Here is a 26,531-nt window from a genome sequence, read left to right as displayed (position 1 = left end):
GAGCTGGGCCCTCAGTCAGCAGCCACCACTCTCCAGCCACCCAGCTCTGAAGGCAGCAGGGCAGAAGTATGGTATTGCCACTCTTACTTCTGCGCTGCTGCTGGCAGGGCGCTGTCTTCAGAGCTGGGCACCTGGCCAACAGCCACTGCTCTCTGGCCGCCCAGTTCTGAAGGCAGCACAGAAGTAAGGGTAGTAACCCCCCTAAAATAACCTTCCAACCCCTCTGCAACTCCCTTTTGAGTCAGGATCCCCTGTTTGAGAAACACTGGTCTCCCCTGTGAAATCTGTATAATAGAGAGTAAAAGCACACAAAAGACCAGATTTCACGGTCCATGATGCATTTTCACGGCCATTAATTTGGTAGGGCCCTACTTATGGCTCAGCCCACTGGCCAGGTTCAGACTTCACTTTCCGGGGTAGCAGGTCCAAAACCACAGGCCAAAAACAAAGCGAGTCAGCTCTCAGCCCCTGTTAAGTTATTCATCCACCCACCCTTTGGGCTCAGCTCAGACCCCACTCTTCCCCTCAGATGGGGCACCTCTTCCTGCAGCCTGTCTTAATCACCGACAGGTCCCTGATAAACCCAGGCAATCTGGTGTCAGGCATGCCTTCCCTCCAGGGAGGCTCTGATTCATCATAGTCCTACTCAGGGCTTGTCTACTCTTACAGCACCCCTAGCGCTTAGTGAAGATGCTACCTATGCAGATGGGAGAGCTTCTCCCATCAGCATAGGTAAGTCATCGCTTGTGGTGTGGATTTTCCACATCTGGGAGCGACAGTTATACCAACATAAAGTATAGACCAACGTTTCTCAACCAGGGGTCCGTGGCCCCCCAGCAGGTTTCCAGAAAGAGTGCAGGGCGGACGTTAGATTCACTGGGACTCAGGGCAGAAACCCCAAGCCGTGCGGAGCTTAAGCCAAAGCAACTTAGCTTTGTGTAGCCTTCTGTGGCATGGGGCCCCAGGCAATTGCCCTGCTTGCTATCCCAATGCCAGCCCTGGCTTTTTATCTACTGGATATACAGAAAACCAGTTGTGGGCTACGGAGGTTTTACTAGCATGTTGGGAGGGGCTCAAAAAGAAAAAGGTTGAGAACCTCTGGTGTAGACCAAGTCTCAGTTGCTGGCTCAGCAAGGCTTCACTCCCCAGGTGAGAGCAGGTGATCTTACAGGCCTGACAGGCACTACAGGTGTAGCAGGCAGGGCTGACTGTGGTCACTGCAGTTCTTAACCCCTCCAGCCTGTGTTGGTTTGCCAATAAGAAATTGTTTTTAATAAAAATACAATTTTAGCCCTTAATGTTGATGTATTGAAAGTCTAAACAACCTTTCACTTCACAGCACATGAGTAGTCAGTCACATTGAAGTCAATGGGATTATTTGTGAGAGTTTAATTATGTACCTGTTTAAGTGTTTGCAGGACTGGGCCTTCATTTTCAATATTTTGGTTTTTGCAGATCATTTTCTAAAATTCAAATAAGGCACCCTACCAGCAGTGGCATTTTTAAAAAGTGTTTATAGTTTAATTCAAATTTATAATCTAAGATTCCAGTAGCACATATTTTCAAATAAATTACATCACCCGGATTTAAATGAATGATTTTTCTTTTGAAAATCAATTATTTGAATGGCCCACCGTGATTACCTAGAACAAACGGCACCACTCAAGCCAACCAGTTTTTTTGTTTTGACACACACAAAATCAGAGGCTGATCTAGTTCTCATTGAAGTCAATGGCATAACTGTGCCATACCTCAATGGTATAGGATCAAGCCCTTGATGGGTACAAAGAATGGAGCAGACATATCTAGACTACAATAAGGGGAAATAATTTAGTATCTGACTAAATACTACTGAATTCCAACTGTCTTGGACAGGTGTACTTCCACGTGGCTTGAAAAGTGGCTCAAGGACAGTAAATGTAGATTGTCAACATGAACATATCAAGTTATAGAAGAGATCTAACAGAATACAGCAGGGATCTGTATTTAGTCCAGTTTTTTTCAACATTTATACAGAAAAGAGGTAAACAGCATGTTATGATTAACAGAAGGTACTAAACTGAGAAATGTTGCTAGCATCACAGAAGAAAAAGCAATATGAAAAGTCTTCCAGAAGAAAAATGATCAGGAAATAAAAAATTGAATTCAGCCTGAAAAGCCAGCAGCTAATCTCTCTTGGGAATATCTTAAATATTATTTAATGGAAGGGTGAAATTTGGAAAGTAGCAGTGCCAAGAGACCAGAGTGGAAGGAAAGAAAACTGAGTTTAAAATGTGATATGGCAACAAAAAGGGACAATGCTACTTTGGATTGCACACATGGGAGTAACATGGGACAAGAAGATGGTTAAATATCAGGAAACATTTCTGTAAGCAAGATCTTTAATAATCTAAGAAAGGAAGTGGAAGTCTCATCCCCAGTAATATTTACAAGTAAATTGAACAAAACACAGACATCTTCTGCAGGGAAAAATCCCATTGTCTAGAAGTAGGGGGTGAAAAAAGAGACCCCACTTCTCTGTGATTTCTAACTTGCATAAATCTTAAGTTTTAGCTAAACTGAATGCAGCCCTACCTCTCATTTCTGCTTGTTGCCATCAGCTGAACCCTACCATATGCCAGCCCCAGGAAGATATCAGATTAGAGGCAGTGGGTGGGGAAGTTTGATATGGTTCCCATTCATGCACAACTGTATGTCAATCAAATTAAACTGTAATTCTCACTTGGATTTCCAAAGATGAGCAGGATGTATTTGTACTTTGAGGGTATGTCTACACTGCAATTAGACACCTGCAGCTCACCCATGCCAGTTGACTTGGGCTTGCAGGGTTGTTTCATTGCAGTGTAGACTTCGGGGCTCAGGCTGAAGCCTGGGCTCTAGGACCCTGCAGCAGGGTGGGAGGATCTCAGAATTCCCGCTGCTCAATCCTGGAAGTCTACACTGCAATTAAACCACCCCAGGAGCCCTAGTCAGCTGGCACATGCCAAGCATAGGTTTTTAACTGTAGTGTAGACATACTCTGAGTCACCCTCCTCATGTCTTCCTTCCATAATAGTAACACTTTGCCATTACACATAGTCCTTAACCCTCACAACACCCCACAAGGCAAGTAGCTAAATATTATCCACATTTTACAAGTTGAGAAATGGAAAAACAGAGAGGGGAAGCAATTTGTCCAAGGCTACACAACAAATCAGGGGAAAAGACAGCATTAGAACTCCAAAAATCCTGGCTCCTACTGGCATGCTCTAGTCGCCACAGACCATGCCACCTCCACTGTTTTCATCTACTTCTGACCTCCCAACCAGTTAATTTATAAGACAGTGGAGTGGCCTGTTTCCTGCTCAGCTATATGCAGACCAACCCTTTTAATTTCAAAACAGACCCCAGAATCCTTTATGTAGTACTACAGCATGACAGAGAAGAACTGTCTTTCTTTAAAGAGTTAACACCAGGGGAAAGTGCCAGACTGAAAGCCTGGAGGCTCCTCACTCTACAGAGTAGTCACATCTCAGGCAGCATTAATGTACATTTTTTCCACATCAGGTAATTTCAGCCATAGGCTGTGAAGCACCATCATCATTCAGCTTCGGCAGTCCATTCAATCCTTAGCCACTGTCAGTGAGTCTCATTTGTAACATGAACAGTGGCCAATCAGCAACTGGACTGGGACATCCAAATCATTTCATAGAGGTCACCATGTGATCTTTATCAGAGGGCAATGCCTTTTGGACATTAGTAACCTGGGCTAGATTTGATACTTTGGCCTGAGATATTTACTTACCAGACCTGCTAATGCTAATCCAATAATATAGTGCTTGCCATCTGAGTAAACATATGCACTTAAGACCCACATGTCCCAGAAAGCATCAGAATATGATCAAGAACAAGCCATTCAACATTGGTTAATTTTAATCTCCTTCACCAGAAAGATTTGCATTATTATAGGGACAACTATAAACCAAAGGCCAATTTCTAAAGCAATAGAGAACTATGCAATTCTCCCAACACAATAAGGGCTGAAAAATCCAGTAGAGCGAGTGGTAAATTTTCCTGGATAAGGAATCCTGCCACCAACTTTCACAAAATTTAAAACATTAATTAATTTTTAAAAGTTTCTAGCACTCATGGTTTCAAAGATAACTTTCCAAATCTAAACAAAATGTAAACCAATAAAGTACTTGTTTCTAAGTCTGCAGACAGACAACTCCAATCCCTCTGTTGTTGCTCATAGCTTTGCCTAGCTGTCACGTGACAAATGACCAGTCTCATCAATTTTCCACTGTTGCTATTCAGAACCCTGTGAGCAACAATGAAGCTGACAAGAATCATGTCATGATTCTCTGCTGCTTGGCAAATCTAAGAGCAACAGCAAGGGAAAGTTATGACTTATTCATTGGAGACGAAGACAACAAAAATGTGGAGGCAGCTAGGAAAGGGGTGGATTAGCAGAGACCCTATCCTTAGAGCTGACAGGAGACACTGTGTTGGGAGCAGAGGAATGTGAGAAAGAAAATGCTCATTCTCCCTTCTATTATCCTAGGGTGAAGTTTCAAATTTATCATAAGCCTACTAGTGGGAATCACATCCTTGTAGTAATTTAAATATTCTCTCCTTTCCCAGCATATAGGAGAGATCAAGGAGGATTTGTGTTGTGGGGCAACATACAAGAGCAGAGTCTCTAATCTAATTTGAGCTCTCTTCTCTAACCAAGCTCCTCGGTGTCTGATAAAGTTTTCATGGATGAAGGAGTGGATCAGTAGAGAGTGTGGGTGAGGGAAAGGAGAGAAAATCTGGCAGCTGAGTGGGACAGGCAAACTAAAGTGGAAAGAGTAGTGCACACAGTGTAACTGAAGAGAGAGAAAGGGATGGAGAAAGAAAAGAGGAAACAGACACTGAAAACCAGAAAATATACACTAACATAGTAATGAAAAGAAGGGAAAAAATGGAGTGAAGCCAGAAAAGGCAAGAAGTTAAAACACAAATACAAGAAAGATAGCAAGTTATTTAAAAGTATGCTAAATTGAAGACTGACAGTTAAAATTCACTACAGTGAAAATGCAGTACAGAATTGCTTGGGCTTGGGGGAACCGAGGTGGCAGGGGTACTTTTCACTCTGAGTAGTAGGCAAACAGATGTCAAACCCATTTTTCAAGCTCTACTCTCAACACGCCACCTCTCCTAAGGACACTACTAATGTTTCCACAGCTCTTCATCAAGCATGTCACACGCCAAGTGCTACAATAAATCACAACAGAGCATTTAAAGTCAGTATGTACAAGTCAGTATGTACAAGGTGACAAAGTCTGATTTTGAGACTTTCAACAATTAATCCGCACCCAAAAATCAGCACCTGAGTAACACCACACCATATGGTTTGAGAAAAAGTTCAACAAACCGTAGAAGAAGGGACTCTGAAACAGTCCCAGGATCCATCACTGGAAATCACTCCACTGCCAGCAAAACTCTGCTTGCTGGAAATGGCTTTAGGTAGGGACTGTGGCTTTTCTCTCTGCAAAGAGCTAGACAGACATAACTATGGGGCTATCCACAAACACTAAATAAAAACCCATGAACAGGACACCTCAGTGCATTACAGCTTAGGAAATACCAGAGTAAAGAGTATGGACAAACTCAGTGGTACCCCTGGTACACAGACATCACCCCAATAGTCTTCAAAGGAAATGACATTTCATGAGTTTTTCCTCAAGTTCTGGCACAACCTCTAGTAAATAGCCTTAAAATTTCCTGTTTAAAAGTTGTATGAGAGCTTTTCTACTCCTCACTGAAGCAGCAGGGGTGGGAGCTGTCTTTTCAGCAAAGAAAGGGCAGGACCAGAGCAACAGAACCCACTGTCCTCACCCCAGCCGTAGGGGAATCAAGGGAAAGAGGGCAGCCAGGTTGGATGGTTTATGGGAGGCTGTGTGGAACTTGGAGGGAGAGTCAGCGCTGAGGGGACAGAGATGGGGTTGATGGAGGGGCTCATGATGGGCCAGTAGGGAAGCAGAGGGGGACATTCAGAGTGGGACCAGAAGGGCAGCAAAATTGCGGGTAGGTGGGTTATGCTGGAGCTGGGGAGAGTCTCTGCAGAAAGCTCTTCCACTAGGCTGGTAGGGAAAGGGGGTCACACGAGGCAGCCGAGTTGAAGTGAGGAGTGGAGGACATGAATATGGGCAGGGGGCTCACAGGACATATGGGGCAAGGGCATGAAGGATGCATGGAAGCTTCTATGGGACAGGAAGGGGTTATGCTAGCCCAGTAAAGCACAGAAGAGAGGTACAAGGTTGTGGGTGGGACAAAGATAGGGGGGTAGTTACGCTAGCCAGATGGAGAAGGGAACATGGGACACATGCAGGAGTGGAGATTAAGTTGGCGGGGAGGGGGGACACAAGAGGGTTGGGGGTGATTTATGCTGGCCCAATGCAAGAGGGGATATGGGACAAGGGTGTTCGGGGATTGGGTGTTGGATCGGGGAGTTATGCTGGCACGGTGGAAGAGAGCATACGGGATTGGGGTGGGGGAGAAGATTATGCTAGCCCAACAGAGTAGGAGATACAGGATAGAGGGGCTGGGGAAGCAGGGGAGGGGACATGGGGGAGTTACACTGGGCCAGTGGGTTTGGGGGGATTAGGCTGGCCTGGTGGGGGAAGGGAAACGGGAAGGGGGGTGCGGATACAGGACCGAGGCGGTTACAATGGCCGGAGGGGGGACGGGACGGGGGCGTTACGCCGGCAGGCGGAGCAGACACGGGGGACTGGGGGCGTTACGCCGGCCGGCAGGGCGGGGGGGACACGGGGAGCGTTAGGCCGGCGGGGGACGCGGGGCAGTGGGCTGGCCGGGGGAGAGGCCCCAGGGCTAGGCGGGAGGGTTGGTTACGCGGGCCCCCCGGACAGGTGGGGGCTGGGCCAGTCGGGCTGGGCCGACGATGGGAGAGGACACGGGTGGGGGCTGCGCCGGCCCTGCGAGGGGGCGGGGGTCCAGAGGACCAGGCTGGAGGGGAGGGGGCTGCGCCGGCCCTGCGAGGGGGGCGGGGGTCCAGAGGACCAGGCTGGAGGGGAGGGGGCTGCGCCGGCCCTGCGAAGGGGGGCGGGGGTCCAGAGGACCAGGCTGGAGGGGAGGGGGCTGCGCCGGCCCTGCGAAGGGGGGCGGGGGTCCAGAGGACCAGGCTGGAGGGGAGGGGGCTGCGCCGGCCCTGCGAGGGGGGCGGGGGTCCAGAGGACCAGGCTGGAGGGGAGGGGGCTGCGCCGGCCCTGCGAGGGGGGCGGGGGTCCAGAGGACCAGGCTGGAGGGGAGGGGGCTGCGCCGGCCCTGCGAGGGGGGCGGGGGTCCAGAGGACCAGGCTGGAGGGGAGGGGGCTGCGCCGGCCCTGCGAGGGGGCGGGGGTCCAGAGGACCAGGCTGGAGGGGAGGGGGCTGCGCCGGCCCTGCGAGGGGGGCGGGGGTCCAGAGGACCAGGCTGGAGGGGAGGGGGCTGCGCCGGCCCTGCGAAGGGGGGCGGGGGTCCAGAGGACCAGGCTGGAGGGGAGGGGGCTGCGCCGGCCCTGCGAGGGGGGCGGGGGTCCAGAGGACCAGGCTGGAGGGGAGGGGGCTGCGCCGGCCCTGCGAGGGGGGCGGGGGTCCAGAGGACCAGGCTGGAGGGGAGGGGGCTGCGCCGGCCCTGCGAGGGGGGCGGGGGTCCAGAGGACCAGGCTGGAGGGGAGGGGGCTGCGCCGGCCCTGCGGGCGGAGTCCGGGGCCGCCAGGCGCGGCCGACGGGAGAGGGCCGGGTCACACGGCGCCGGGGGCGAGAGGCCTGGCGGGGGGGGGCAATGACCCCGGGGTCCCCGCCCCCACTCACCGGGCCGGGTCCCTGCAGCGGAGGAAGCGGCGGAGGCAGGAGCCAGGCATCCAAAATGGCGGCTTCGCGGCCTCAGCACCGATACCGCAGGCGGAAGGATTCGCAGGACGGGAACTCTCTCCTCTCCGTTTCCCGGACCCACCTCGTGAGGGGCGGCGCTCCGCCGACACTGCAGTCCCAGCTGATCAGCCTCCCGTACAGCAGGCCGTTCGCTGGTGCCGGCGGCAGAGGAAGTTGAGAACTACTTTCCTAGGCGGAAGCAGCCTTGAAATCCCATATTCGAGGAGCGATACGTTAGCGCCGTGGCAGGCAGTGATGACGTCAGACGCGTGGCTAGTCACCGCTCCGAGTGTTGCCGCGAGATGCGGCCGGCTGGCCCCGACACTGCGAAAGAGGGTTCCGCCCCCTCCCCGCAGGTTCAAATCTGGCGATAGAATGACGGCTCCTTATCTAATCCGCTTCAGGAGCCCTGTAGGAAGCTGTGCTGTGTCCTTTGTCAGAGACACTTTCTGTCCCCTTTCTACAAGTGGAATAAACTCAGTATGGCCTGGCTTACACACCAGTGCTCCGAGCAGCTAGGGAATTTGCAGATAAGCACACCTCCCAGGATACCTGGGGTTCAGGATGCCCATCGCTGCATATTTTAGTGCATTGAATTCACAAACAATATTGGCAAAACTATCATTTGAACGTATGTTTTCTGTTCTTTTAACTATTTATGTGTTTTCAGAAGAAGAAATTCCTGCATTCAAACCTTTCTCTCCTTCACTAACAGGAATGGTGTGGCAAAATTCTGGGCCTCCGTGTTCACATATTGTAGAGCTTACAATGTAATTACACATGTGAAAGGTACGAGGTGTAGATACAACATACAAGCAAATGACTATGGGGAAAAATTGGATCATCTTGGTTAGTTTTGTGTACTTGACATGTTTTTTTGGTGGTGTTCCTTTCTCTTTTTCATTGGGGCTAGATATAGGGAAAGAAAGAGCAAGAAAAGCAGAGGCATAGCTTGTCACCTGCCTTCCCGTTAGTAGTCTTCTGGGGTTTGTAGGCATCATGGGAGAGATGGAGAACATAGAACTGATAGGAGCAGTAGATGGAGGAGGGCAAGAAAGAGGTGAGCGGGAGGGAGGCAAAGAGGAGAATAAGAGCCAAAGCAGAGGTGAGAACAATAAAAGTATAAATATTATTTGTCCCTGACTCTTGCTCCCAATCTTCTTTTCTGGACCTAGAGCCCTGCTTCCTCACTACACCAGTTTGTTGTGAGACTCTGGTGCTGCTCTTTGTGAGAACGTGGCTGGCCCTTTAAGAGAGGATTGGTCTCAGCCCCAGCTCTGATACAGCCATATCTCCTCCCCAGGAGGGGAAAATGAAGATGGTCAAGTTTCAGAGTAACAGCCGTGTTAGTCTGTATTCGCAAAAAGAAAAGGAGTCCTTGTGGCACCTTAGAGACTAACCAATTTATTTGAGCATGAGCTTTCGTGAGCTACAGATGCATCCGATGAAGTGAGCTGTAGCTCATGAAAGCTCATGCTCAAATAAATTGGTTAGTCTCTAAGGTGCCACAAGGACTCCTTTTCTTTTTTTGAAGATGGTCAAGTGACCAGTGAGTCATATGACACAATCACACTTCTGAGGTAAATAAGGGAGAGGCCAATGGAGAGACTTCAAGTGAAGTAGAGGCCTCACTTGTAGGAGTCCTTAAGGCACTAGGAAAGATAGTTCAGTAGAGCTAGGACTAAGATGTGGTGATCTGGCTCCAAGCTATGGAGGGGGGCTGCACCCTAGCAGGTATGCCTTGCAGGAAAAAGCATTGTTATAAGCATTCTGCTTTGAGTTCTGTTTCTTGAAGATTTTTGCTAGCTTCAGTGGAACCTTTGGGAAGCTAATTTAAAGAGTTGAGGGATAAGTATAGCACTAAACCCTGGAAGTAAGGCCGTGTAATCCCTTAGCTGAGAAGGAAGTTTTGGAACTGGAGGGCCACTGGAAACTATAAAAAGCCAATACATTAGAGCCTGGACGGGAAATCTTGTTTGAAATACTTGACCTGTGGTAAGTTAGTAGGAGAACCAGGAGGGAACTGAGGGTGGGGGCAGTAGCATAGCTTCCCTACACTGTGAGGAAATGGTGGCCCTACAAAACTCTTCATATTCCGTTCCTCCTACATGGCAGGAAATACCTAACTCAACTTCTATATCCTTTAACAATGATCCAAATTATTCTAAAGAGAGCACAGAGAAGGTCTGGGCACCAGAAAGCTACTCTAGTGCAGCACAGCTTCTAGCCCTCAGCTGAATCACATAGCTCCAATTGCATTCAGACTCCATGGGGAACCACAACAGGTGCTTGATGATAACAGGTTGGGCCCTGTTGTGTTAGGCACTGTACAAATATTTAATGAATGACAGTCTCTGTCTCAAAGAGCTTCCTCAGAACTAAAGTCCTAGAACCAAGCACTTCTGGAGTTGACCTTATTGCTACTAGGTGTGTAGTCTGAGCCTTTTTATCTTTGAAGCCATTAATTACCCTTCTCTCTCTCCTGTCCCATATATGCTGCCTAAAAACTGCCTGATCCCTCAAAGGACATGGAGATGAAGATGTTGGTAGCTTTCCCATTAGCTCTTTGTCATCACTGAAGGAGCTAACATTCAGGCTGTCCCCAAAGGACAAAGAATTTCTAAAGTCTTCAGAACACATCTAAATGGAACTGCATTCTATGACAGAACGCTGCTGGTCAAGGAGATTTGTAATGGATTGAGGTGGATGAGCCGAAGCCCAGTGCTCCTGTGGGCCCAATCCAGTTATCAATATTCACCACCAACAATCTGGACTATCTTGCCCAGCACAGAGGGTGTCATGTGCTTCTGCCAGATATAGACTAGCTACAGAGTGTTCACCAGATACACCAGCTGTGCTAATCACAAAATTCTTTAATGCTCTGCCAAGTATGGCTGAGGCAGGGCTGTTGCTAGCCATTTTGGTGCCCTACGCAGCCCCCCCGTGGGGAAGCGGAGGATGGCCCCAGGCCTCCGTGGGGGGGCAGGAGCAGGCTTTGGGGGCAGGGGGGAAACTGCCCCACCGCACGAGCCACGAGCCGGAGGAGCGAGTTGGGGCCAGGTCACTCCACTTCCTGTCGCCTGGTGAGTGCAGGGCAAGCCCGACCCTGCACTCACGGGGTGGCGGGAAGTGGAGAGACCCAGACTCAGCCCGCTCCGCTCTGGTCCCCTGGCTCCCAGATTTGGGGGCAGAGGGAACTGCCCCCCAGTACTCGCTGGGAGCCGGCAGCACAAACTGGGCTGGGGCTGGGTCACTATACTTACCACCGCCCAGTGAGTGCAGGGTAGGCCTGACCCCTGCTGCAGTCCTCAGGAGAAGGGATGGAGTGGGGGTGAGGCTGGGGCGGAGCAGGGGCTGGCACAGCACGCACCAAATTTCCTATTGTCCTACGCAGCTGTGTACTTTGCGTATGGGTAAGGACAGCCCTGGGCTAATGTTTATTTAAATCAGGTATTTTACACACAGTGCAACCTAGAGGCTAAAAATAATAACACAGTTTAGCATTCCATTACATCTCTCTCTTTAAGTTCTATGTTTCTACCATTTACAATATTTACATTATTACTGTCTTTGAAGTTCAATATGAATCAGTCTATTAAGTGTCTCTGAATCATACTGGTTTTCTAATTACACAACTCGAATACATAACGACTTGGTCATCTGGCTGTCCATTAGATGTAAACTGACTGTGGTTGGTTAGCATCCTTGAGTCGTCATAGTCTTATTCTGCATCTGCCATCTGTAGTTTGCTATGCTAATTATTCTTTCTGAGGAACAAAGTGTAGATGTCAGCTGTTTCTGTTGAACTCTCCATTGTCAGTCTCAATCACATATGATCTTGGTGCTGAATTCTTTTTCTTCATGGCAGCTAAAGTTGTCCATCCTATTAGACGTAAACATGGTCACCAGGTTCTAGACCTGGGAGTTCACTGCATGACATCTATTGTAAAAGTGTTCATAATTTCTTTTAGCCTTTTTATCCGATTTGACTACTCCCTTCATGTCTGGAAATATGGAAATATGTTCTTTTCCAAAGCTGGAACAGTAGCTCCATCAGGAGCTGTGCTGGACTATATCCAGTAGCTGCTATTGCTGTGCTGTAACTCAGAAGAGCAAGAAATGGATGTTGTAGGATTTTCTTGACTGTCTGTACAGCTCTCTCACCTTCTCCATTTGTTTATGGGTGATGTGAGTAGCTGATATGATCAAAATTATACTTCATATGGAATGACTTTGAATTCTGATATCTCCAGTTTCTTGATAGCAATTCCAAATCTTGTAAAATATTGTTTCCAGTCTGTCCATAGCGAAGGTTTGTCAAAGCTGAAGTTCTCTGGGGCACTGAAGTGTGGCATGTTGATGAGATCCCACAACCTTTGTTGCTGTTCCATCTGTCTGCTACATGTGTTGCTTTTTTCCATTTCTGATCTGAATTTACTCCTGACACCAGGTTATATACTATAGACCAGTGGTTCTGTGAGGAAGCAAAGACATCTGCAGGGGACATGAATTCTGCATGTGCACAGTGGCACAGGAGTAATTGTTAGAACTGCCAGCTTAAAGCAGACACAATGCCCCTGCTGGGCACCCAGTTACCACTACAATGGAGGATGCTTTAGGAATGCACATAGCAGTACCAAACTGGGCAGCTGGGCCAGCAGAACTATACATGCACATGTTCCATTTGGCTGCAGGGGTCTTTTCAGTGAGTTTTTCTCTAAGGCAGATATGTGCCACAGTTTTCATAATATGGAATATCATTACTTCCATAAATGCAAAGTAATGCATATTGGAAAACATAATTTAAACTATACATACGAAATGATGCTGTCTAAATTAGCTGTTACCCCTCAAGAAAGAGATCTTGGAGTCACGGATATTTCTCTGAAAACATCTGCTCAATGTGCAGTGGCAATCGAAAAGCTAACAGAATGATAGGAACCATAAGGAAAGGGATAGATAATAAGACATAAAATATCACAATGCATCTATATAAATCCGTGGTATGCCCACACTTGAATAATGCATCCAGATCTGGTCACCCCATATAAAAAAAAAATATTAGAATAGGAAAAGATAGAGAGAAGAGCAACCAAAATGATTAGGGGTATGGAACTTCTGTATAAGGAGAGATTAAAAAGACTGGAACTTTTCACATTCAAAAAGAGATGACTAATGGGGGAGGATACAATAGAGGTATATAAAATCTTGACTGGTGCAGAGAAAGTGAATAAGGAAATGTTATTTACTCCTTCACATAACACAAGAACTAGGGTCACTCAATGAAATTAACAGGCAGCAGGTTTAAAACAAACAAAAGGAAGTACTACTTCACACAACACACGGTCAACCTGTGGGACTCCTTGCCAGGGGGTGTTGTGAAGGCCAAAACTATAACAGGGTTAAAAAAAGAACTAGATAAGTTCCTGGAGGATAGGTCCATTAATGTCTATTAGTCAGGATCGGGAGGGATGCAACACCATGTTCTGAGTGTCCCTAGTCTCTGTTTGCCAGAAGTTGGGAGGGGATGGATCACTTGATGATTGCCTGTTCTGTTCATTCCCTCTGAAGCACCTGGCACTGGCCACTCTCAGAAGACAGGATACTGGGCTAGATGGACCATTGATCTGACCCAGTACGGCTGTTCTTATTTAATATCAGATAAGACTTGGAAAATCTCAGTGTGTTAATGACTAACATGCACAGGTGGATCAATCTGTAATGGAGTGGAAAATATGCTTACAAAGTTGGCAGATGATGCCAAGCTGGAAGGGGTTGCTAGCACTTTGGAAAACAGACTTAGTATTCAAAATGACTGTGACAAATTGGAGAACTGGTCTGAAATCAACAAGATAAAATTCAATAAAGATAAATGACAAGTACTTAGGAAGGAAAAATCAAAAATAACTGGGTAGGTGGTAATACTACTGAAAAGGATCTGTGGGTTACAGAGGATCACATATTGAATATATGTGAAAAATATGTTGAAGTTGTGAAAAAGGCTAATATTCTGGGGTGTAGAATAGGAGCATTGTAGTATGACACAGGGGGTAACTGTCCCACTCTATGCGGCACTGTGGAGGCCTCAGCTGGAATACCGTGTCCCGTTCTGGGTGCCACACTTTAGGAAAGATGTGGACAAACTGGAGAGTCCAGAGGAGAGCATCAGAAATGACAAACTGTTTAGAAAACCTCACCTATATGGAAAGGTTAAAATAAACTGGGCATGTTTAGTTTGGGGGGAGGGGAAAGACTGAGGAGGGACCTACAAACAGTCTTCCAATATGTTAAGGGCTGTTCTAAAGAGAACAGTGATCAATTGTGCCCCATGTTCACTGAAGGTAGGACAAGAAATAATTGGATTTAATCTGCAGCGAGGAATATTTAGGTTAGGTATTAAAAAAAATATTCTAACCATAAAGATAGTTTATCTCTGGAACAGACATCCAAGGGAGGTTGTGGAATCCCCATCACTGGAGGTTTTCAATAAGAGGTTAGACAAACACCTGTAAGGGATGGTCTAGGTTTACTTGGTCCTGCCTCAGGGAGGAATGGATACTAAAGGACTTCTTGAGGTCCCTTCTAGCCCTACGATATCTATGATCCCAGTGCAGCCTGAACACAATGTCACTACCATCAGAGCCCAATTTGGTACCACCCCTTCACCCAGCATACTACGGAAGCCTCCAGACCAGATCCTAGACATTTCTAGGGCCTCTGTTTCAAACCAGACACATTGTTTTTCTCTCTGCATTTCCCAGAAACTGTCATCCGCTCCACACAGATCACGGAAGTCTGAAAACAAACCAAGCTATTAGCAGCAACACACTGGCAACAGCCTAACGGAGGTGTGTATGGTGGGGTGGGGGCGGGGGGGGGAAAGAAGCACATGTGAGAGTGGAGGTGGGGAAATAAAGACTAAGAGAAAGGCAGGAGCTGAGATAAGGACCTAGGACTTGGGGGGGAAAAACAGATTACTGTGATTCTAATGCTCCAGAGAGCAGGGATAGAGAAGCCCTAGGGAACTAAGAGGATGTGGATTGCACAGAGTGAGAGGGCCTGCGACTTCCTGCATGGAGACTCAACCCAGGAAATAATTGAGCAGCTGAGGCAGACACACCCCATTCCCAGGTGTCACATCACAAGACACACCAGCCATACCTTGCCCAGTTTTTCCTGATGTCTGCTCTGAAATTCAACTCCCTGCATCAACTGAATGTATTTGCAGTGAGTGGTTCTCTATATTCTTTAGAAAAAAGAAAAGGAGGACTTGTGGCACCTTAGAGACTAACCAATTTATTTGAGCATAAGCTTTCATGAGCTACAGCTCACTTCATCGGATGCATCTTATGCTTTGAGCAGCTTATGCTCAAATAAATTGTTTAGTCTCTAAGGTGCCACAAGTCCTCCTTTTCTTTTTGCGAATACAGACTAACATGGCTGTTACTCTGAAACCTGTCTATATTCTTTAGATGGCAGTTGCAGAGAGAGATACACCCCTCTGGAGTCCCACCTCCTGTCTCAGTACCCCTCTCCTTTACTGCTCGACTAGACAACAGCATTGCTGGCCAAGCAAGAAATGCTGTTTTAGAGGAAATAAGAGGAACCATACCAACTCCTTTTTCAAAAAGAAAAGGAGTACTTGTGGCACCTTAGAGACTAACCAATTTATTTGAGCATGAGCTTTCGTGAGCTACAGCTCACTTCATCGGATGCAAGTGAGCTGTAGCTCACGAAAGCTTATGCTCAAATAAATTGGTTAGTCTCTAAGGTGCCACAAGTACTCCTTTTCTTTTTGCGAATACAGACTAACACGGCTGCTACTCTGAAACCTATCCTTTTTCAAAGGTTTTTTGGATGTATAAGGTAGATACAACGCAGCAAAATATTTAGTGATCATAAAACTGATGATTTTTGGAGCAACAGTGTGCTCAGTCCTGGGCAGAGAGGCCCCTGTCCTGAAGAGCTCACACGGACAACATGCTTCAGACTACCTTGGCATGCTGCCATTGTCAAAAAGCTCTGGAGAAGAAATATTTGCTGTGTCACATTAGCCATTATACTTGCTGAAGAGAGTCCCCTTTAGGGATGACGTTGAGAGCAGTATCAGGGAAAGAGATGGAAGCAAATAACTGAGTTTGAGAGACACCTCCCTGGTTTTAGTTTAGGAACACAGGAATCGCCAAACTGGTCAGATGGAGGAGCCCATCTACTCTAGTACCCTGTGTCTAACAGTGGCAGCACCAACTGCTTCCGAGAAAGGTGCAAGAAACTCCAGGGCAAGAAATTACAGAATAAACTCTCTCAAGTAAAGTGTTGGTTTACCCTTAATAACTGGAGAATGGCTTAAGCCTTGACGCAGGAGGGTTCATAGCTATAACTTCTTTGTACACTAAAAAGCCAAGATGCTAATGAAGACCCTGGACTTACGGCTCATTACAGCGATCTGTAACCCAATAACCCGCTCTTTGTTCACAGAGCCATGGAGTCTCAGGGCTGGAAGGGATCAGGAGCGCAGCGAGTCCCGCCCGCCGCCAAAGCAGGACCCGTCCCCGACTGAGTCGCCCCAACCTTGTTGTCGGGCTGGGGCCTTGCACTGAGCTGTGACGCGCTGAGAACCTTTCCCAGACCCGAGGAAGAGCTCTGGCGAGCTCCAGAGCGTTTCTCCGGCCAACGGGAGATGGCCTCAGCCGCCCTGCCCCTCCGGAGCGCGGGGCCGAGGGGCCGCAGCCCACCGCCCAGGCCGGCCGGCCGCCGGGGCACGCTGGGGCAGCCAGGGGGGAGCCTGGCCGCGGGGGGAGGGGCTACCCAGGGGCGGGGCACGCAGTGGGGCAGCCAGGGGGATGTCAGTGCGAGGCGCCTGGCCGCGGGGGGAGGGGCTACCCAGGGGCGGGGCACGCAGGGGAGCAGTGGGGCAGCCAGGGGGATGTCAGTGCGAGGCGCCTGGCCGCGGGGGGAGGGGCTACCCAGGGGCGGGGCTACCCAGGGGCGGGGCACGCAGGGCCCAGCTGGGGCAGCCAGGGGGGAGCCTGGCCGCGGGGGGAGGGGCTACCCAGGGGCGGGGCACGCAGTGGGGCAGCCAGGGGGATGTCAGTGCGAGGCGCCTGGCCGCGGGGGGAGGGGCTACCCAGGGGCGGGGCACGCAGGGGAGCAGTGGGGCAGCCAGGGGGATGTCAGTGCGAGGCGCCTGGCCGCGGGGGGAGGGGCTACCCAGGGGCGGGGCACGCAGGGGAGCAGTGGGGCAGCCAGGGGGATGTCAGTGCGAGGCGCCTGGCCGCGGGGGGAGCCTGGCCGCGGGGGGAGGGGCTACCCAGGGGCGGGGCACGCTGGGGCAGCTGGGGCAGCCAGGGGGGAGCCTGGCCGCGGGGGGAGGGGCTACCCAGGGGCGGGGCACGCAGGGGAGCAGTGGGGCAGCCAGGGGGATGTCAGTGCGAGGCGCCTGGCCGCGGGGGGAGGGGCTACCCAGGGGCGGGGCACGCAGTGGGGCAGCCAGGGGGACGTCAGTGCGAGGCGCCTGGCCGCGGGGGGAGGGGCTACCCAGGGGCGGGGCACGCAGGGGAGCAGTGGGGCAGCCAGGGGGATGTCAGTGCGAGGCGCCTGGCCGCGGGGGGAGCCTGGCCGCGGGGGGAGGGGCTACCCAGGGGCGGGGCACGCAGGGGAGCAGTGGGGCGGCCCAGGGCCGGCTTGGGGAGGCTGCCTGGGGCGGGCCACGCGGGGTCGCCAGGGAGCCGGAGCAGTGGGCGGGGCTGAGGAAAGGGGGCGGGGCCGAGGGCTGGGGCAGGGAGGATGCGCGGAGCGGGCAGGACAGGTCGCTATGGTGACGGTCACCGCCCAGGCGGCACGGCAACGCGCGCACTGACGTCATCCTCGCGCGCCGCACGCAGACCCAGGGTGACGCGCGGTTCGGCCTGGCTGAGGAAATTCCGGCGCGCGGGAGCTGTGCGTCATCGCCGCGCGCCGCACTCCGGGAGGGGCCGGGCCGGGGCCCGGAGGCGGCTGCGGGCGGCGCCGGGACCGACGGGGATCGGGGCCCAGGAGCCGGGAGATGGCGGGTGAGTCAACGGCGCGCGAGCGGCTACGCCCCCCCCACGCGCCTCCCGGCCCCGGCGAAAGAGCCTCCCCTCCCCCCCCCGGGGGCTGTCTGTGCGGGGGGGCTCCTCCCCCCCTCCCCCCCCGGGGGCGTTGTCTGTGCAGGGGGGCTCCTCCCCTCCCCCCCCCGGGGGCGCTGTCTGTGCGGGGGGGGGGCGCTCCTCGGCCCCGCCCCTCCCCCCCCGGGAGCGCTGTCTGTGCGGGGGGGGGCGCTCCTCGGCCCCTCCCCTCCCCCCCCGGGAGCGCTGTCTGTGCGGGGGGGGCGGTCCTCGGCCCCTCCCCTCCCCCCCCGGGAGCGCTGTCTGTGCGGGGGGGGGCGCTCCTCGGCCCCTCCCCTCCCCCCCCCCGGGGGCGCTGTCTGTGCGGGGGGGGCGCTCCTCGGCCCCTCCCCTCCCCCCCGGGGGCGCTGTCTGTGCGGGGGGGGCGCTCCTCGGCCCCTCCCCTCCCCCCCGGGGGCGCTGTCTGTGCGGGGGGGGCGCTCCTCGGCCCCTCCCCTCCCCCCCCCGGGGGCGCTGTCTGTGCGGGGGGGGCGCTCCTCGGCCCCTCCCCTCCCCCCCCCGGGAGCGCTGTCTGTGCGGGGGGGCCGCTCCTCGGCCCCTCCCCTCCCCCCCGGGGGCGCTGTCTGTGCGGGGGGGCCGCTCCTCGGCCGCTCCCCTCCCCCCCCCGGGGCGCTGTCTGTGCGGGGGGCGCTCCTCGGCCGCTCCCCTCCCCCCCCCGGGGCGCTGTCTGTGCGGGGGGGCGCTCCTCGGCCCTGCCCCTCCCCCCCCGGGGGGCGCTGTCTGTGCGGGGGGGGCGCTCCTCGGCCCTGCCCCTCCCCCCCCGGGGGGCGCTGTCTGTGCGGGGGGGGCGCTCCTCGCCCTCCTCCCCTCCCCCCCCGGGGGCGCTGTCTGTGCGGGGGGGGCTCCTCCCCCTTCCCTCCCCCCCGGGGGCGCTGTCTGTGCGGGGGGGGCGCTCCTCGCCCTCCTCTCCTCTCCCCCCCGGGGGGGCTGTCTGTGTGGGTTAGGGCCTTTTTTTTCTTTTTCCAACCCAGTTCTCAGGGTGGAGGGGGGGCTTTTTCCACTTCCTGGATTACTGGTTGTGTTGTAGTCTTCTCCAGACTGCCTTGTCCCAGCCATTGCTCCCACTCTGCTTTCTCCTCCCCTTTCACTTCTGGTTTGTGTTCTGTCAGGAGGAGGCTCCCTGGCCTTAGTTCACTCTGCCTTAGTTCTACATTCACTCTGTGGGACCTGCTGGCTTCTCACTTCTCTCTTTGTTCCTTGGCAGATGAGGCTGTGGCAGCCAGCAGTGCTGGGGAGTTCAAAGCCAATGCAGAGCAGCCCCTGCTGATGCCCACATGAGGAAGCAGTGCCATTTAGTTCTCCTGGGACACCACAAAGCAATATGAAACCTGCTCATGAGAGAAGCCAGGAATGCCTTCCCCCAAAGAAACGAGACCTTCCTGTCACCAGTGAGGATGTGGGGAGGGTAGCCAGCTGCTCTACCAATCACACGCCGGTGAGCGATGCCCCAGAGTGGTGCAGGAGCATCATGGTGACTGGACAGAGCCAAGCACCATTACCATATGGCCTTGGCAGTGATGGTGCTGAAGCAGTAGCTGGCCTGACTGTGGATCAATATGGCATGCTATACAAAGTGGCTGTGCCTCCAGCCACCTTCTCTCCCACTGGCCTCCACCCGGTTGTGAACATGAGTCCTCTGCCCCCCAGCTTTAATGTAACCTCTTCCCTGATCCAGCATCCAGGGATTCCATATCCCCCCATCCACTATGCTCAGATTCCCTCTACATCTCTTCAGTTTATAGGGTCACATTACACAGTACCCTATGCTGTGCCCCCCGGCTTCCTCCCTAGTCCTCTTCTATCACCTTCTACCAACCTCCCCACCTCTCATGTTCCCCGTTTTGTGCCATATGCCTCTCTTTTTCCAGAAGAAGCCACTCCCTCCCCCCAAACTACTTCTCCTGCTCATGTTTTCAGCAAAGCTGCCTCTGTCATCTCCCCTTCAGGCCAAATGCAGCACCATGCTGGAGTGCAGCCACTGGACATCACACAGAGTAGAGTTCCTGTCTATTACCAGATGTCCCGGCTCCCACCAGGGTATTCAGCATACGAGACCTCCACTGTAGGGGGAAGCCCAGATCCTCCTCTGCAAGAAAGTCAACTGAGTTCAGAGGTAGCCTCTGCCAATGGTGGACAGAGACATCTGGAGCATAGTGTGGTGAGGAGGACCAGTGAGGCTTTGGCCTCTGCCAGCAATAAAGCTGAAGGCCCGCACCCTGGGGCTGCAGTGCAGTGTGTGGTGGATGGACAGCTCTTTTCAGGTTATCAGACTCTGAGAACAGAGGACTCTGTGCCAGCTCACAGAAGCACGCCAGACACTGACTTGGAGGTGCAGAGAGTGGTTGGGGTGTTGGCTTCTCAGGATTACTCTATTCTGGCAGCCCAGAGAAAGGATGGCCTGAGCCCTTTAAACCTTTGCCATAATATCCCTGATCAGCAGGGGGAGTCAAGGGGCTTGCTGAGGAACCCAGTGGAAACAGCTGAGAAAAGCCAGGCCAGGAGTCCATATGTGATGTCCCCTGAGGAGCCAGTTAGACACAGACAGTTACCCAAAGGAATGGTAATAGCTAATGGCAAGCCAGTCTTGGTGCGTATTGGGTCTGAGCCCGTCAGGTCTTCTGCTTCAGAAATCCTGATGAGACAGAGTCCAGATGCACAGACCCACAGAAGCTCACGTGACAAGGACTCAGCCCAGTTGCAACCCCCCAGCTCCTCACATCTGCCCTCCCATTTCATGAAAGGAGCCATCATACAGCTGGCCACAGGGGAGCTGAAGAGGGTGGAAGACCTGCAGACCCAGGATTTTGTGCGGAGTGCTGAGGTTAGCGGGGGCCTGAAGATTGACTCCAGCACAGTGGTGGATATCCAGGAGAGTCAGTGGCCTGGGTTTGTCACATTGCATTTTGTGGTTGGGGAGCAGCAGAGTAAAGTGAGCATTGACGTACCCCCCGAGCATCCCTTCTTCGTGTATGGCCAGGGCTGGTCCTCCTGTAGCCCGGGGCGGACCACTCAGCTCTTTGCTCTGCCCTGTCACAGGCTGCAGGTGGGCGATGTCTGCATATCAATCAGTTTACAGAGCTTGAATGGCAACTCTGCTTCTCAGGCTAACTGCCCTCTTGCAGGCCAGCTGGTGCCCACCAGAGAGAGGCCTGAGAGAACAGGTCAGGGGCCCAGAGAGCCATCCGACAGAGCCAGTGAGAGGAAGAATCAGTCAGAAAGGGACAGTGCAGCCCAGATTTCCTGTACGGAGTCCTCCCAGCCTGACCCTGGTGCTCAGCACTGCTGGACAGCCCCAGGCTTCCAAAGATACAGCATGCAGGGGGAGGAGTCTCATCCGTCCCTGCTTCGTCCCTCTTTCATTCCACAGGAGGTCAAGCTGTCTATAGAAGGGCGTTCTAATGCAGGGAAGTGATCTCTTTGAGGCCATGACCTGGGACGTCACCCATGAGTGAGCCTCACCTTTTTCAGGTGGAGAATTTGCACAGACTGAGTGGTGGGTTCACCAGCCTGGCTGCTCTTTGCCGTGCAGAGCTGGATTTGTTCCAGTTCAATTGTTGATCATTGAGGAATCTAGAGAGCTCCAGTCTTCAGGGAGCAGCAGCAATGGGCTAACTAAGGACGGAGGACAGGGCATGTGGTCGTGAGCGTGTGACTAGAAGCATTCCAGAGGTTGGGACTTTCACACATCTGTCTTAGTGCCTGAGTTTCCTGCAGGGCAGGGTCTGAGCATTCAGAATGGGTGGGGGAGTCAAGAAGAGCAGACCCAAAAAGCCACAGCTTAAGGTAGCAGATAAAATGTCTGAAGTTCTTATTCCTCTTTTCGTGGTGGGAAGGGGTGAGTCCCCACTGGGATTCAGGGGACACTGCTCCTAGCACCCCCTTTGTTCACACATGCACTTTAAAAGGAAACTTCTTCACAAATGGAGCTGTTCGTGAGGTGCGGGGGAGATGCAGGTGCTGCTCTGGTGGCCTCTGCTTGATGTATCTCCTCCACTGAATCCTATTGGGCTTTCTTCTAGCAAAGCATCTGTAGAAAGAGAGACTGCAGTGAATATTAGAAATTGGAGAGGAAGGTCCTAGAGGATGGGTAGGGAGTGATTGAACTGGGGACGGGCCTATGGCAGCTGGGATAGGGCATGAGCTGTAGTTGGTTCCCCACTATACAGATACCAAGTAATTATTTGTCACCAAAGCTAAGTCTAATTATAGCATTTCCTAGTGGTAATTGCTATAATAAAGGTGATATGAAGACTGTATTTTAAAGCTTTCTTCACATGGTCATAACTTTCTAAAAAAAATCTCCTTTTGGGCTTAAACTTTCCATTCTTGGATTCAAACTGTAGCTGAATTTTTGGGGAGAAAACTGAGCCAAAATGTTTTTAAGTTGCTCTTTAGATAAGGATGAAAATGTATTCTTCCACTGTGAAAAGACTGACACTTGTGTACATCAATACATCAAAATTGGCTGAACTACTCCAAACAAAAACTTTTCAGGTGGCTCATCACTCCTTCCAGGGTAATTTGTTAAATATAACAACTATAAACAAGAGAGAAATGTGTGTGCAGGCATGATACAAAATTTCCACTAAGTTTATACTATACTAATCACAGGACTATGGAATAACATGCACAATATCTCTGGACAATTTCGTAGGTGTCCTTTTATGCTGGATGCTCTGATGCTTCACTGTGGAGTCCACTGCAGAACTACACAGTGAAATCGAGAGATGAGTGTTTTTCTTTAACAAGGATGTGTAGAACAGTTTAATACATTATTATGGTCATAACACTCCGTCCAAGTGAAAGTACTTGTGTTCACACTAACTTGCTCACTCTGGACATTCTTAGTATCGAGTCACCTCTGACTGCACAAGAAGAAATCCAGAATAGGCCAACTAGGTGGTGAGAATGAGAGAACCTTCACTTTGGCATATCCTGACTTTTGAGTATTCCTCATTGTATTACAGTAGACAGGTTTTGTATTCGGAACATGCCTGCGTAGAGGTGTTAGTATCTTCGAGGAGTGCATGCACCTCAAGCTTCGAGCTGGGTTCCTGATGGTGTCTCACTCCAGTTCTATTTTGCATCTTCTTGCTTTCTCTTCCTCTTGTTTTTTCCTCAATTTCCATCTTCCCAAACACTGCTGCCTGGAGTGCTTGGCTGCTGGGCGCTATTTTTATTCTGTCTCCCTGAGTAGCTTGGGTATCAATGCCTCCAGCTGGTGAACAGTCTCTGCACCTTTTATTTTCCTCCAGAACCTTTGTTGTTTTGCTGAGCTTGCAGTAGTTGTGGCTCCTAACAGATCAGTGTTTGTCCACATTCCCCTTGACGTGCCTCCTAACCGAGTTGGCACTAGTGTATGTGCACTATGTGGGAACACTGTGTTTTAGGCATTAAGAAGCTTAGAGAGTCAACAGAATGTTCCTTCACCCGGCATATCTCCCTGTCTCCCTAGTGCTGGGATCCCCAGAACACTCTTGGCAGTTTATTCTGTCACCACCTTTGAAATGCCTGCACTTGTCTCTCTCCCCAAGGCAAACAGGTGCTTTCCCTGTGTTGCTCGTGGATTGGTCTGATGTCAGGAAGGTGCCTGGACCTGTGGCCATGTAGCCTCACCAGGCCTCTACCAGAGCAGAGATTCTAGCTGTCTTTACTTTTCTCTGGCCTTTGGATGCATAATCTGCAGCTCCCTCTGGCCAATAAGCAATTTCTAGTTAGTCCCATTAGTAAATTTGAAAGACTAAAACCAAAATGACACTCTTCCTGGGAAACTTTGGCCTCCCTTGGTTGCAGCAGCGGAGAGGACAAATGTTTGCACAGCACCTTTTGACTGTAAAACAGATTGGTCAAGCTCTAGGTGCTTGGCCTCTCATCACACTTCTTCCCTGCTGTTTCACCTACTTGCTGCTTGCTTGACTCTCCTGCATGAAGATCTTGGTTGTTACACTGGCTTGTCCTGAGTAGCCTGCACTTTGGTTATAGACACAGGGCAAAGAGCCAAGGGTTAGTTTTCTGTAGTGGGTTGGTAGGTGAGGAGAAGGTTATGGCAGGTACACATGCATCTTGGAGTAGAAATGTGAGGGGGCTGGTTGTGTGCATGGAGGGAGATTACTTGAGCAGTTGAATGGTGTAGACCCCTCTACATGTGCCCCTCAGGCCATGTGCCTCACTAAATATGGGAGCCTCTTTGTCCCTCTTAGAAAGGGGTTTTGAAGAGTCTGCTTCATAGTGAAAGATGTTACTGTGCCCGTCCCCTTCACTGTGCTCTGTCGGCCAGCTAAAAGGGTAGGCGCAGATGCCTTCCAAGCCATCGACAGCCAGGCTAAAACGTAACGTCAGTGCTGCCCACATTTTGCTCCGTCGCCTTTCTCCACCTGATTACCAGTCTGTCCTGCTGCCTGCTTGCATATCTATGGTAAGCAGTGCTGATGTGGGCTCAGTGGAGGAAGCCAGTGAGAGTGTGACCTTTCTCAATGCTTTTCCTCTTCTCTCCCTCTGACCAATCCCACAGTTCAGCAAGTAAGTTCCAGCTGTCACTCTTCTATTCTGGGCCCTTACAGCAGCACCGAAACCACATCCAAAGGGGAGTACCAAATGAAGGATGTAGGACACTGGGCCCTTGCCGCAGAGGCAGGTAACAGAAATGGACCACAGAAGCTGCCAGGTCCCCCAGCAGTCAGCAGAATCTCCCCTAGCTGTTTATGGGTGGCTGTAGTGGTAGTTTGTGTGTCGGCTGGTCTCAGGAAAGTCTGGAGGTAGTAAGTGGGGGAGAAGCTGAGAGGAATGACTGTGGGGGAGCCCAAGACAGAGCCTGCTGGGGGGTTCTCTGGTTTGCAGGAAGAGATGATCTGAAAGAGGGTCCAGAATGAGTTGGCCACAGGGGCTTCTGTGTTTGCAAGAGTGGGGATAGACTTACCAGAGCAATAAGGTGTTTCTGCTGTTACACTACAGAGGGAAGGAGAGCTGCTGACCTCAGCCTCACCCAGTGTAGGTGATCTGACCAGAGCACTGGGGTCTTCAGGCACATCTTCCCTGCCAGGCTCACGGCGGGGCTTTGGGAAGATTCCGTAATATGCAATAATGGGGATCTGCAGCCATCTGTTCCATCTCCTGAAACATTCCAGGGGACAGCTGCCCAGCAGAGGCCAGGCTGGTAGCTATGGTGTACGCTGTTTCCCCAGGAATGGGGGACTAGGTCTGAGTGACAGAGCTCCCATTACTCCCAGACTATGCAGAGGAAGCCCTGGTTAGAAAGGAGGGGTGCTGCAGAGGGAGCTCTGCCAGCCCTTCCTAGCAGGGGCACTAGTAAAATGCACTTTTCACATTAAGTATTTGTTCCATTTCATACCCTTCTTTCCCCTGTAGAGAAGTAAAAATCCCTGTAACTTAGCAAATGTTCTGTTTGTTAACCACAGCAACTCAAGCAGCCTGAACACCAGTTCCTGCCTGCAGCAGCACATGTGCCTTCCCCTAGTGTCAAACTCACAACCACTCTGTCTTTCGGGCTGTTCTAAGGCCTGAAATTGTTCAGAGGAAGCTGCTAAAATGGCTCTGAATGTGCATTCTGTACAGGGAGTCTGAACCAGGGTGTGCTCTTGGTGCCATGAATGTGCTGATGGTGGAGACCTCTCCGCTGCATTTATATCTGTGTGCGTTGAGGGGAGAGGACTGCACAGCTAGCCCCTAGCATCCTTCCCAGGCATGCTAGGCCCCTCCAGACAGTGTACATCCCAGTTTCTCTCCACTTGCATAGCACCTTAGAGTAAGGGGAAGGACTGTTGCATACAAATGGCTTCGGGGTCTCAAGAAATAGGGAAGTGCCACGCTGGGGAAATGGGCTGGGCTGACCCACAGCTAGGTGGTCTTGTAGATAACTACTCAACCCTCAACTATAATCCCCAGTTATGTAATGGCTGTATAGACATGTAACCAACTGCATTGTATCTAAAGCCTTAGAACTAGTCAGGTGCTCCCCTCCAACCTTGTTCCAGTCCCTCTCTTCCTACCTGATCTTTAACAAAGCATTAATAATTCTAAGGATAATCTCTATTTTGTTGTGCTTTTTTTGTAACTGTTTTAAATAAATCAATTTGTACTGTATATTTGTACTTTTGGTGAGATCCTTTCCTGTTTTACCATTTTAAGTCTGTACTTGGCTACACACAGATTGTATTTTTATTGTTAATGCTCTTCTTATGAATATTGCATTTAACTTGTTGACTATGTAAACACAGTATATATCTATATATCTATATCTATATATAAACCAATAGTTTTTCCTTCTGTGTTTGCGACTTCTTGCTTCTCTGTGGCACCCATGTTCCTTTGGGCATTTGGATGCAGGCCCCCTCTTCTTGTACAAGGTGACCTAGAGGCTGATGATGCAAGTGTAAGTAAGTGGCAAGAGCCTGCTAGTAAACATGGCTTATGATCAATGTCTATGTTCAAACCCTTCTGCGCTGAATATCCAGTTCCTACAGCCATTCCT

General features: G+C 51.2%; 2 protein-coding genes across 4 annotated transcripts in view; one reads left to right on the top strand and one right to left on the bottom strand.

The window, feature by feature from the left end:
- The window catches only part of AP1G1 (adaptor related protein complex 1 subunit gamma 1), a 94,126-nt gene extending 85,898 nt beyond the window's left edge, over positions 1-8,228 (bottom strand). For 2 of the 3 annotated variants that reach the window (XM_073308379.1, XM_073308380.1), the window contains exon 1: positions 7,836-8,228. The gene's annotated coding sequence lies outside the window, so the exon portion shown is untranslated. The remainder of the gene's footprint in view (positions 1-7,835) is intronic. The other variant, XM_073308377.1, reaches the window with a different exon arrangement.
- Positions 8,229-17,818: 9,590 nt separating this feature from the next.
- On the top strand, positions 17,819-26,143 carry ATXN1L (ataxin 1 like). Its single transcript, XM_073308376.1, has 2 exons — positions 17,819-17,947; positions 19,248-26,143. The coding sequence occupies exon 2, from the start codon at positions 19,365-19,367 to the stop codon at positions 21,453-21,455; it is 2,091 nt and encodes a 696-aa protein (XP_073164477.1). The 5' UTR covers positions 17,819-17,947; positions 19,248-19,364; the 3' UTR covers positions 21,456-26,143.
- The last annotated feature ends 388 nt before the right edge of the window (positions 26,144-26,531 follow it).

Source organism: Lepidochelys kempii, chromosome 12, assembly GCF_965140265.1.
Source record: "Lepidochelys kempii isolate rLepKem1 chromosome 12, rLepKem1.hap2, whole genome shotgun sequence".
Taxonomy (NCBI): Eukaryota; Metazoa; Chordata; order Testudines; family Cheloniidae; genus Lepidochelys; species Lepidochelys kempii.
This window is presented reverse-complemented; position numbering and strand designations above follow the sequence as displayed.

Coding starts and splice junctions, on each gene's coding strand:
- ATXN1L (XM_073308376.1), top strand. CDS start 19,365: ATGAAACCTGCTCATGAGAGAAGCCAGGAATGCCTTCCCCCAAAGAAA.